Here is a 13,284-nt window from a genome sequence, read left to right as displayed (position 1 = left end):
TGGCACCATTAGGCCCAACATCGACTTTATCTGTGAATGGAGGACTTCTGTCAGAAGTCCTCCATTCACAGATAATGAAGGGAGCACACTTTTCATCATCAATAAACATTTGAAGGGACTTTTGATTTAACAAGTCGCTGTTTTAAACGTTTGTCACATTTTCCAGAATGTAAAAGCCACCGGGGGAACAGCCCCTCATGTTCTCCAACTCAGTAATTCAGGATATCCTTTGATAGAGTGGCTGGGGGTATACTCAGACTCAAGCCATTACTCCCCTCCACAAGTGTCTATCAATGTACATTTAGTGCAGCAGAGAGTGGAGTGGAAATGGCTTTTGGGGGGCTGAAATCACAATGGAGGGGTGCTGCTAAAAGGCAGTCACTGCCACTTCACCTTCTCTCCCTAAGTGGTTTTCCTTGGCAAAATGGAAACGGACGGTGTGAGCCATTTCTGGAATGAAGGGGCAGCATTTCCCAGAGAGTTACAGCCTGTGGGTCCATCTGACAGATTTGGGGGATAAAGCCCCCGCCGGTGGCCCGACAAGACAAGTTTCTTGATTCCTCTCTTCCCATTTATCCAAAGATAATTGATAGATAAACTGTTTTATGTGCGTCTGATCTTAACACCTTATACAATAATGAGTGAATGTTGGATCCAAATGTTGGTTCCCAATAGGCCTAGCACTTGGAGGATAACTTTTCAAGCTGTATTGTGACATTTATTCTTATGTGTGGTCAAAGTTGAAATCTCGTGGGAATTATGTCAATTGTTTTCAACTGTTCTGTCCTCGGGATAAAACAGATAGAACAGATAGTTCTTCGCAACTTTCCAAATCCAAGCTGACAGCGGTTCAGTGGACTGTATAGCAAACGATAATCTGATAAGATTCACTGTGATTCAATTCAAACTGGCTGACAATAACTATGATGGTGCGATCCGTGGGACGTTTGTGATGTGGAAATTGTGTTTTCTAAATGAAAGCACAGCCACAGTGTGGAAGTATACGTCTGATGTCCATTCGCAGCCCACCCGCGACCCAGTTTTGGATCAGGACCCGCCAATTGAGAACCACTGGCATACTGTACTTCGTACTGTAGCAAAGCTGTAATGAGGATAATATAATTTACTCACTATTTACTCTACATTCTATAGAGTTATAAGATAACTACAAATATGAGGGTATGCGCATGAAGTTAAAAGAGATAAACAACTTGATGGACAACTTTTAACATTTAATTTGATAATTAAACGTTTAATTTTGTGAATAATATTATTGACCTTATAAAAATCTGCTGAGATGAATTCAATAAATAAATAAATACAAATCAGAATCGTGAGAATTTGTTGTGGTAAACATCGGTGCATTGATGTACTGACAATTAAGCGGCTCGTCTGGATTGCTGTGATGATGCAAAGTCTCGCAGCCGTACGATCTGATTTGACGACATTCTCACTGGCGTCTTGAAAAAATGACTCCGCTCCGCTGCTCCGCTGTTCCGCTGTTCCGCTGCTCCGCTGTTCCGCTAAGTGCACCACCTTAGTGCACTTCAAACAGCACCACCACTCCTTGGAGCGACAGCTGATTTTCTGTGATTTGGCTGGCGATGTCAAAGCGATGGATGGTGCATGGCAGCGGAGGTTCGGACCCTGGAGAGGCCTCTCTCTTTCTCCCTCCCCTGGAACACTTTGAGTGACTTGCTCAAGGGCTGCTTAAGTGTTCAGTGTTGAGGAAGCATAGTGTGTGTGTGTGTGTGTGTGGGGGGGGGGGGGGGGGTCTGGTTATAGTTCGCTGGTTTGATTTAGAACAATCTTTATTTGGATGTATAATTAACCTTGGGTGGGGATAAAAAAAACATAGTTGACAGAGCAAATATCAAAGTGATTCCTCAGCCTCAGGTGACGATAGTTGTCATGCATGTAAACACACACACACACACACACACACACACACCATAATCTCACACATTTCCACAGATATACAGACCCACCACATCAGTCCATACTGTGGCATAATTCAAGGTGACAGATAAGACTCGATGTGTAATCAAGAAGACAGACTAGGGATAAATTAAGAGAGGTCGCGGTGAGCATGAGAGAGATAGAGAGAGAGAGTGGAGAGCAGGAGAAGAAGTGGGTAGAAGGCTGGTAGAGAGAGGAGATAGTTAAGTGCACAGGAAAAGAGCGCGGCGAATGGTGGTGGCGGTGGGTGGCGGGTGGGGTGGTTGGGAGTGAAGATAAAACAGGGCTGTGGGAGCAGCAGGAAATTTAACAAGACAGAATTAGAATTCACCTTGAGAGAAGGAAAGCAAGTGGAGACGGAGACAGAAAAAGTGAGAGAGTGAAAGAGAGAAGGGGAGAGACAGAGAGAGAGACAGGGACAGAGAGAGAGCGAGAGAGAGAGAGAGAGAGAGAGAGGGAGAATGGATCAGCACTAGCCACATACATCCCCACACAGCTGCCGTATGGGGACGGGTAGAGGGAAAGACTATGAAGGGCCGCCCTGTCCATCCTTCCTTGGCGTTTTTAAGCACCCGGTGTACAGTGCGACAGTGCCGGGAGGGATGCATAAACCAGAGAGGAAGGAAGGAAGGAACATTGGGATGAAAAATTGATTCGTAGAGACGAAGGGGGAAAAAGAGGTGCTCCCCGCGGCATGTCTACGATGGAAGGAGGAAGAGTACAAAAAGGCATTAAGCGAGACAAGTCTGGAATAGAGGCAGAGAGAGAGAGAGAGAGAGAGAGAGAGAGAGAGAGAGAGGTGGTGGAGGTAGTGGTTTTGATGGAGGGCAGTGGATTCATGGAAGAAGGGAAAGATTCACAGACGTGGTAAGGCGGGAAAGAGGGAAAGAGAGAAGGACGGAGACGGAGTTGGATGATAAGTAGGCAATGGAGGGTAGAATGGAGACGATGCAGACGCTCTGGGCTGCTCCCCGAGGACCGCTGTGCCGAACAGTGACCCCACTTAGTGGGGAGCTTTGCGCTCCAGCGACACACAGCACCCCCTGTCGTGGTGTGTAGAGCTAGTGAGCACACACATGCACACACACACACACACACACACACACACTGCTTAGCACACGCATACAACAGATACACAGCCCCAATAACACAAAATTGTAATTATGCCGTGGCCAGCCAAACTTCACCTGGTTGATAAACTATCCCTTCCATGTTTCTCAGGATATCCAATACTGTCCCCATGGACAAAACTGGCTGACTGACTAACTGACTAAGTGATATGAACTGTTCCTTTTGAAGGGGCACCTCACATCGCACTGCTCCCCTGCTTGGGAGGAAAAGTATCCATGTGGCCCCCAATAGACTCAATCCTTGAGCCAGCTAAGGGTGATTCTGCAATATGGGGTCCTGGGGTCCTCAACCCTGGCTTCCTGGGGGGCACAGGTTCACGACAAGCAGATTAGATTGATTCCCCGTCTCACGCAATGCTCCACATTCATTTGTTCCACTAATACAACAATTTGCCATTTGCACACAAAGACAATAATAGCCAAGAACATATTTAAAGTTACATACTCCAGACATTTTAAACCTGCACTAAAATGCCAAATGGGAAAGGATGTGCCGATTATGGGGTTAGAATTTACTTTGGTTCGGGGGAAGAGACCACACGCCAAAAACTACCAATCGAAATCTCACATATATACCAGTCAGATCCATCTGTCACTCTGTTGTCTTGCTTTTGCACCTTCCCCGTCTCCACCTCTCTCGCTCTCTCCCTCCCCCGTCTCCATTTCACAGGAACCACCAGGGTCATCCAGAGGCATGATGCCCTGAAGACTTCTACCCCCATCCCGAGTCAAGACTCCTGGTGTTCCATCTTTCACCAAGCTCGCCATTCATCATTCCTCTCATTGATGAAGGCTTAGAAAGTGACGCCTACATGTTACATCAATGAAATCCACTAAAGATCTATTAGGCTAGGAATTATTAAATTAGACGAGGCATACATAGCAATGTAAGAATTCTACTATTCAATTGCATTTTATTTATGTGCTGTAGTGGTATCAGGTAGTAATCAAGCAATAATGATCTAATAAACAAGCAAAGGAATATACAGAATACGCAAAACACAGATCAGTCAAAGACAATGAAGAAATGAATTGAATCTCGCCCATCTACGAATGAGCATGAATAATAAGCGCTTACATTCCCACATTCCTGTTGGGCTTTTATGAACCCCTCTCTATAGTGATTTTAAATATTCCCGCACTCCCATTTACTTAATTTATTTAGTCATTGACCCATCCTGAATATGACAGCTTTGTTCCTCGGTGAGGGAGGGAGGGAGGGAAAGACCATGTGTGGTGTGGGGATGGTGTGATTTGAGCAGCCACACCTGTGCTGGGTCTAGGTAATCTGGGCCAAGGATCAGTGTAGTTGTATAGACCAACCGACGAGCAACAGGTAAAACCCCCATCCCCACACACACACACACACACACCTGATCCGAACCCTTGTCATCACGTGTGACCATCTGCTCCTGGGCTTATTCCACCTAGCCCACTCTGTACAATAAACTTCTGTGTCCGAAACCCATCGTCTGTGCCTCTGTGCCGGACGGCCCTGAAGATGTCACTTGGGTTGCCTGTGGTAGGCGAAACTGCCACACCATGTTTTCATGCTGGCATTTGGCAGACTTCAACAACAGTAGCCTTGATCCTTAACTCACTGACTGGGCGGTGCATGGTCTTCTCTTCTCTCCTCCTGTGCTGTCTTCTTTTTCTTCTTCCTCCCGTTCTTGCCCGGGCGCTCGCTGCCTGCTCGGCTAATCGCCACCAGACGCCCGCACGTGGCAAGATGAGCGTCAGGGCGTTTCTGGCATCTGTCAGTTGTTTGCTGAGCTCCTCGCCTGGTGGATTAGCCCTACCGCTCTGATATGCTTGGCAACTGTAAGTCTCCTCAACACCCTCTTAAGTCCCATTGCCCTCGTCGCATGGAACAGTTGATTCTTCATATTCTTTGTTGTTGCTTTTGTTATTGTTGCCTTAGTGTGTCCCTGTCTAGGCTAAAGAGAGAAAGTAAATCTGACATTGCGCGTCTGAAAGCTCCTTCTCCATTTCTCCTTATTAGGAGAAGCGTGGATATGCATGCAGTTGGTATCATAACGGTGTGGAATTAAATGGATCCGCTCTGGTATACTCACCCTAAATTCACCCATAGTTTTCAACAGGTAGGCTGGGTTTGGTAATGATCCGCCATTCAGATCTGCTTTCATTTCCTGTGAGAGCGAGACTTGGCCTGACGTGCAATTGATTCACCGCAAATCAGAATTGGAATTTGCGATTTTTACTTTCCTCAGCCTAGTTTCAGTGTGTAGGGGTAAACACCGATGATGAGCATTAGGCTGCATTTCATCACTAACTGATGGATGTGTCAATGGCACCCTACCAACAAAATGAACAGAGTTGGAAACTGCATGTCAGAACTTTCAGAAATTGCTGCCAAGCTTTGAAATGTTGACATCAGCTCGATAAATGCTGTAGCACATTGCATCCTCTTGGTAGTCATCACAGGTTACATGAAGCCAAAAGATGAAAAATCCGCTGTTCATAAAGTAAAATTCCACTCCGGGATTATGATTTGCTAATCAGCATCAACCCAGAGGTCCAACTAACAAGTGGAATAAGTTTGATCCGTGAATGGGTGGAGGACAAAGGGCACGACTTTTACTTTCCGAAATTTTAATTTTCCACCTTTGTTTAAATGCGTGTAAAGTTTCCTAGTGTATGCTCAGTATTTATGCCACATGTATGTATTAACAACTGAAGCGGCTTTACAATAAATCCAACAAACGACAGCAAATGACCGGAAGTCTTATTCACCTCTATGGAGCGTCGGAAACCGAGTATGACAATCCAGAGTTTTTGTAACTGGGTTTAAAACTAAGTTGCATATATAAATAAATCTTTCATGGAAAATGCTCAAAGTCCATTTGAGCAAACTACTAGCTGTCGTACTGGAGAGGACGCGGCTCTCCTGTTTCATATTTTGCGATGCGAAATCCAGACACACGTCATGTCCTACGACAGCCGTCCGGCGGTGTGATCCTCCTCCATCTACGGTGTCAATTGCAGTCCATCGGTCCACGTCTGTCTGCTTCTCCTTTGTCTCCCGTTCGCTCGCCTCAAAAAACACATTCGTCGGTCTTTCCGCCACTGCCCCCTAGCACACACACACACACACGGTCAAAACATAATGGTCTGGGAGGGGTAGGGAGAGTTAAGGACAGCTCCCCTGAGACGGAGAGGGCCACGGGCGAGAGACTCGGGCTACGGTGCCGCTGCCGGCCGCTGGGGGGCACCACTGAGCCGGGGCTGGTAGTGAGTCAGTGCCTCGGTACCAGGCGCCGAGCTCCGCTGAGCCCGTCAGACGCGGAGCAGGGCGGACCGAGAGAGGAGCAGGCGGGCGGCAGAGGCTGGCCACGGAGGCTGCGAGACACTTAAAACCCACTCGGTGTTTTAAAAGGAAAATGCATTTTCCCGGGGCTGCGTCCTTAATGCTGGTGGCATCAGTGCAGGTAATACTTATTTTGTGTGTGTGTGTGTGTGTGTGTGTGTGTGTGTGTGTGCGTGTGCGTGTCTTCGATCGCCGCCAACGATGCGCGCTCTTTGTTGGCGGAGCTTCCCCCTGAAGGCGGCGCGGAGCGCGTTGTTCGTGCGGCCGCGATGCTGCTCTGGGATGGGGGACGCTCCGTGTCCGGGACGCTTCCACGGACCGGACGCGGTTGATACCGCGGAGATGCTTCCCGTGGTCCTTCCGGTTTTTGGGACGGATGTCAAGCCTGATTGATGAAGGTGTGGAAGATGTGTTCATGAAGATATATCAATGAAGATGCGTTGCATTTGGGTGGCGTTAGGAGCTCCCGCCTGACAGTGGGTCTCAGTGGGATCGTCGTGTGTTCCCACTGCTGATCTCAGATAAAGCAGGCCAGGGCGAATAGCCGACCCATGCAATGGTGTGTGTGTGTGTGTGTGTGTGTGTGTGTGCGTGTGTGTGTGTGTGTGCGTGTGTGTGTGTGCGCGCGCGCGCGTGTGTGTACGCACGCACCCCCCAGTCACACAACCACCGGTGAAGCATGTTTGCTTGTGACTGGTTCCGGTTCGTGACTGGATGGTGTAGTCAGGTGGTGTTGTATGATGTAGTTTGGTGATTTGATGATGTACGCATTCTGGGACCAGTGTGTGGAGCTGGAGCTCGACACTATCCTCCAACCAACGCCACTACCACCACTGTAGGCAACCATTACCACCAACCTCCTCCAACCGGGACCACCGCCACCTGACAATACAACCCACCAACATCCACCCATCACTGCGGTCCCGCAGCCGTCACCGCAACCCTGCAACCACCACACCAATCCGACTACCACCACCATCCTGCATTTATCACCACCACCACCCTTCAAACCGATCCAACCATCACCACCGCCATTATCCTCCACCAATCTCCACCAACCATCGCCACAACCCATCACCACCACCCAACGATCCCCACCGCCCTCTGACCATCACCACCCTTAAACTATCATCTCACCACCACCCAACCATGCCCTCCAACCATCAGCACCACCCTTCAACCATCACCTCAACACCCTGCAACCATCGCCTCTAATCATCACCACCAGCCCCCTCCAACCACCACCACCAACCAACTATCCCAACCACCCTCTGGCCATCACCACCCTTCAACCATAATCTCACCACCAACCAACCATCCCCTCCAACCACCACCACCACCCTTCAATCATCGCTTCACCACCATCCCTCTCCAAACATCACCACCACCCTCCACCCATCACCTCACCATCCTGCAACCATCACTTCCAACCATAACCACCAGCCACCTCCAACCGCCCGCCCAAACATCCCCACTGCCCTCTGCCCATCGCCATCCATCAACCATCACCTCACCACCACCACCATCACTCTCAGACCATCACCACCACTACCAGCAGCTCTGCCACCCCACCCGCAGTCCCACCCGCAGTCCCACCCGCAAGCTGTGATGTCCAATCCCACCATTGTGACAACTGATTGTTTTGCGAAGGGATCGGAGCTCTTTGGTTTGGAGGGGAGAAAAACAACAACTACAAACAGAGTGGGGGCTCCACTTAACGACGACTCTGAAGTAGATTAGGCAACGCAAATCAACGCAGAGGCAGAAGAGGGTGTAGGAGATCCTCCCCCCAAATAAACACACGGTGTCATGCTGTCATCATGTTACCTTTTGGATCATGTCCATACCATGTCAGTCTTTTCCATTATAGACTGTGGTACGACAAGTGACTAGTTGTTATTATTATTATTATTATTATTATTATTATTATTATTATTATTATTATTATTATTATTATTGTGCAGGACTTCATCTTCATGATTGATGTGGACAGTTTCCTTAATCCCCGGCATCTCTGTTACCATATGGTTCAACAGAATCAGCCGCGTAGAAGAATATCAATACCCCCATCCCCCAAGTTTCTGGATTTTAATCCCTTGTTTCTCGTGTCGTTTGTATTTCGGGCTTTCCGTACCACCTTCAGAACTTGGTGAGTAAATAGTCAAAAAAAAAAATCTGTTTTATGGTTTTATGATCCATTTGGGGAGGCGCGGGGGGGGGGGGGGGGTCAGCAGCCGCAGCAGCGTCAGCAGTGATCACTTCCTACTTGGCTACACGACAGTACTTCAACTATACCCCCACCCCCACACTCCTACCCCCCCTCCTCCCCGGGGCAACAGATGCCTCATTGCCTCTTCCGGAGAGGGTGGGTGGGAGGGAGGGAGGAGGTGGTGGGTGGGGGGTACGCTGTGTGTGTGTGTGTGTCTAGACGCTAATTATCGAAATTAATTGACCCAGTTGTGTGAGTGTGAGTGTGTGTATGTGTATGTATGTGTGTGTGTGTGTGCGCGCGTGCATTGACGGTTGTTGTTTATTTCTCGCTTTGTGCCAGCCTGGTGATTGAGTCAGGATCGAACGCGCTGCTGACGCTTATTTAGGCTTCACCGTGTTAAGCCAGTGAGATACGACGATGTCTGGCCAACAAATGCCGAATCCTTGTCCTCCGTTTGGTCTCCTGCGGCGATCAAAATCAATGCACAGGAAACAATGACCATATGGGCAAAGAGAATTGCCTTGAATAGTTCAGTGTGTTTTTGTTGTTTTCCTCCTTCCTCAAACGCTCTACGCTCCAAATTGTGAGTGACAGCATTGAGCCGAATGTGTCAATCATCAGCGTTGCCTCTGTCAAGATAAAAACAAACGAGCCAAAATATAAAAACATAAAACACGGGAAAAAAAATAAAATCAACTAACAGAATCTGAGAGAAGTTTGCCATTACGATAAACAACCTTATTTTTGGGGATGGGTGTTGCACAATCCTTGCAACTACAAAGCTCAGCTGGAATGGGGGCCTCTCTGGAGAACCCTTTTTGCTTTAGAAAATTCTGGAGCGATAAAAGGCCGCATTAATCATTTATTTGCAGAAAGAAAGAGAAAAAATATGGTTGGCGGAGGAGGAGGGCACTCGTTTTTTGGGAATGCGACTGGATGGGGAGATGCCGTTGACCGTTGATGTTTTCCATTGTCTGTTTACAGGCTGTTTTGTCTGTGGTGGGAGCGGCCCAGAGATCGCCGTGCATCAGGGGCTTTTCGGACGAGGAATACAGCGTGGCGGTGGACGCCGAGCTGGACAGAGGGCAGGTGCTCTTCAATGGTCAGAAAACACACACACACGCACGCACACACACACACACACACACACACACACACACACACACACACACACACACACACACACACACACACACACATAAACACACACCTTTATCTCACACATACTCCACTCATTGTTTCTCCTAGATATACGTATACATATACACACAAGCACAAATTCACACACACACACACACACACACACACACACACACACACACACACACATGTTCTTCCTCAGTTACACGCACTGCAGTTTGCGCCGTGTGTCTTGGGCAGAGCTCAGCTTCCAGCGGTATTCCCCTCGCTTTGGGTGGGAGGAGGTTGTTTTGCAGCCCCAAAAAAATGTATCCCAGAGTCTTTGGGGTGATATTCCATTTCTCTTGGAGAGGGCCGGCCCGCCGTTCGTGTTTATGTTGGAGCCTTCGGATTTAAGTCATTTTTTGAGGCCGTTTGAGGAGAACGTGATGGTGGGAGGTATCTAAGTAGTTGGTTAAAAACGGCTGCAAGGGAGGGGTTTAGCCTTTACTGTAAGCACTGTTTCATGTAAATCTGAGTATCCCATCAGCTGCGTTTATTAGATCGTAGCGCTCCAAATGGATCACATAGAAGTAATGACACATTTCAAACCTTGTTAACTCCATTTTCTATTCAGAACAGAATGTCGAAAATGTCCCACGGACTCTGCTGTGCGCACCAGAGTGTGTGTGTGTGTGTGTGTGTGTGTGTGTGTGTGTGTGTGTGTGTGTGTGTGTGTGTGTGTGTGTGTGTGTGTGTGTGTGTGTGTGTGTGTGTGTGTGTGTGTAAACATCTTCACCAGCATACAAGGAACTGAATTACTCCTCACTCCCCTCAACCAGTTTATGTCCCCTTCAGGAGGCAGTGACCCAGAGGATGCCTTCCCCCCAGTGGGTTTAACACTTGAAAACTCACAAAAAGACCCCGGCTTTAGGTTCACCGCTTGCCTCCGTGTTCTAATTTTTTCATCCATCTTCTTTTACGCTTTGTCAAAGCAAACAACCGTTCTGATGTTAACAATGGCGGACTTCAATCTTTGATCTCACGGCGCGAGCATCAAACAGATCTGGAGTGCATCGCCTCTGGAAACATATCAGTTTCTCAAACAATGACCTACTTCTCCATCCTCCAAGTGGCTGTAAGTTGCTGCCGACTGCAGCCTTCTTTTCCGTGATTGGGGGCATGCGGTCGATGGGGAAAGACCCCTTGCCGTTGCCCAAAGAGAAATTATGAATCTATGTACAGTATAATTGGCCGCATTGGGCAATGTTGCCGGCAGTTGCGTTTGGGTCGTTGGTTGGCTTACTTACTAACAGGAACAACCTAGTTTCTAGTGTTCTGATGTGGGAACCCCCCGGCCACCCAAGCAGAAGACCACTGTGGACAGTGTGGGTCAGTGGCTTATCACAGACAAGCAGGAAAACGACATCCTGACAGGGAACTTGCACATGGCTATTTCGGACTCCACCGTACCATCAGCACATTCGCTGGGACCGGGGCGCCCTCAACCTTGCACTTGGAAAAAAAACAAAAAATCTATTTTTTCAAGGATTAGGGCAGATAAACCCAGGCCCCTGTCTGGTGGCTTGTCCAGAGCCGAGTGTTACTTACTCCGGCTGGGCCAAGAGAAGTACTCTGCACTATTGGATTCATAAAAAATGAAATGGCGGCGCCCTCACTTTTGTGATGTGGTCTGAACTCAACAAAGTGCTGCTCATACATTATATATCATAGCTTCAGGAAACTTCTCCTACCAAGGTATCAGAGGGAGCGAGAGGGAGGGAGAGAGAGGGAGAGGAAGGGTGTGGGGGGGCTGTACAGAGATGTGGCCACAAGCCAGAAGACTCCCACTGTCACAGCGGTGTCCAGGGAATGATTCCCTTTGGCCCAAAGTTTGTCTTTCAGTGTCAAACTTCGATGTAGATGAAAAATGAAAAAGATGAAACGATTTCCCCCAAGCCCTGACTCTGTGACACGTTGTTTCTGTGGGTGTGGACGGACGTCTGATGTACAAATTGAACAGAAGTCTTCCCACGTCGCCATTAAAATGTCTGCCTGAGGCCGAGAAGAGCCTCGCAGCCTAACAAGGGTTACTTTTATGGCTTGGAGGGCGGGAGGAGCTTCCGTTTGTCCGGTGGATCCACTTCCTTCGCGCTGGGCTCCGGATGATTAGCCGTGAGCATTCGACGAGTCGACGTCTCACTCCATGCACGCGGACATAACTCTGCGCTAACATTATTGTTTGCACACACACACACACACACACTAATTGGTTACATCTGGCTTGTGTTAGAGCCAGTGGAGAAGCCTTGATTCCATCTAGTTGCACTTTTAATAAATATGTATGGTTTCTATGGCAATTTCATCTCCTGTACGTATCTTATTTGACTCGGGGCCCTCAGATCATGAAGAGGGGACTGACTTTTTTGATTTTTTTTTGTGTTGTTTTGTAATCATCATCTCTAATTTACCAGACAGCTGCCTCGATATGAGCGGAAACCTCCTTTATTGGATGAAATTGGACTTGATGAGATTAGATCAAACCTAATAAATCCTGGACAGCAAATTGAGGGTTTGTGTTTTTGCAAAGATTAGAATGTCACTAATGGATATAAGAAGGACTTTTATTTTATTATGTAAGTATATGCACTAGGGCTGTCCAAGTTACCGCCTTGATAATGTGTTAGTTATAGTATAGTTAACTGTAGTGTGGTTAGAGTATGGCTATAACTCGAGGGACGCTAAAAAGATAGATGGGAGAAACGCCGGCTTCTTCTTAAACTTTGGTGGCATTGTCTGATTCTTATGGACCAGCCGCCTCGCTGTCGGCGGCTCACTGCCATTAAAAGCTGTTGGATGGATGCCGTTATTTAGCAGCTGAAGAACGGAGCGGATGGTATAGTTGTGTACACTGGCGACGTCTATTTTAGATGTGCGCCGATAGCCGGAATCTCGGCGAATAAAGACGCGGCTGCCGCTCTTGATCCTCATTCCTTTCATCGGCAAAAAGTCCACTGACGCCTTTAAATTAGCGTGACAACGTCCCGTTCTCCCTGATAACGGCAGGGAGAACGGGACGTTGTCACGCTAATTTAAAGACACAGTGAACAGGAACAGGAACAGTGAGACCTTGTTGCGTGCCAGCGTGCTAACGTTATCGTGGCGGCTGCAGTCGTGGTGAGCAGCAATTTCTCTTTGGTTTGAGAGAGAGAGAGAGAGAGAGAGAGAGAGAGAGAGAGAGAGAGAGAGAACCTGGCAACCGGAGCAGGAAGTGCTGCTTGGCGCCGCCCCTAGTGGTCCTCTGCGCGAATGCTCCCTGTGATTACGCACATTTTAGCATTTGTTAAATTTTACATCACTATGTCTGTTAAAAACTCATCGGCAGTGCTCTCCTACGACCACGATGCACTCGTGGATGTGAAAAAAATGATGGATTGTTCCATGGATGAACAACTTTATCCGTGATATGGGTTCTGTGAACAGTAAGGAGGAAATACTGATGAGAACTGACAGAGTGGCAAAAAGGACACGGCGAG

At 48.1% G+C, this 13,284-nt stretch overlaps 1 protein-coding gene across 1 annotated transcript in view; it reads left to right on the top strand.

The window, feature by feature from the left end:
- LOC307236393 (cadherin-2-like) overlaps nt 1-13,284 on the top strand; it is a gene marked incomplete at its 5' end in the record, with an annotated part of 100,423 nt that overhangs the window by 24,445 nt on the left and 62,694 nt on the right. Inside the window, one exon of the mRNA XM_080008802.1 lies at nt 9,614-9,731. Coding sequence (XP_079864928.1) covers nt 9,614-9,731 — 118 coding nt within the window. The remainder of the gene's footprint in view (nt 1-9,613; nt 9,732-13,284) is intronic.

This window comes from Zeus faber, assembly GCF_960531495.2.
Source record: "Zeus faber genome assembly, chromosome: 1".
NCBI classification, from domain to species: Eukaryota; Metazoa; Chordata; class Actinopteri; order Zeiformes; family Zeidae; genus Zeus; species Zeus faber.
The sequence above is the reverse complement of the archived record's forward strand: the minus strand, read 5'-3'. Positions and strand labels throughout refer to the sequence as shown.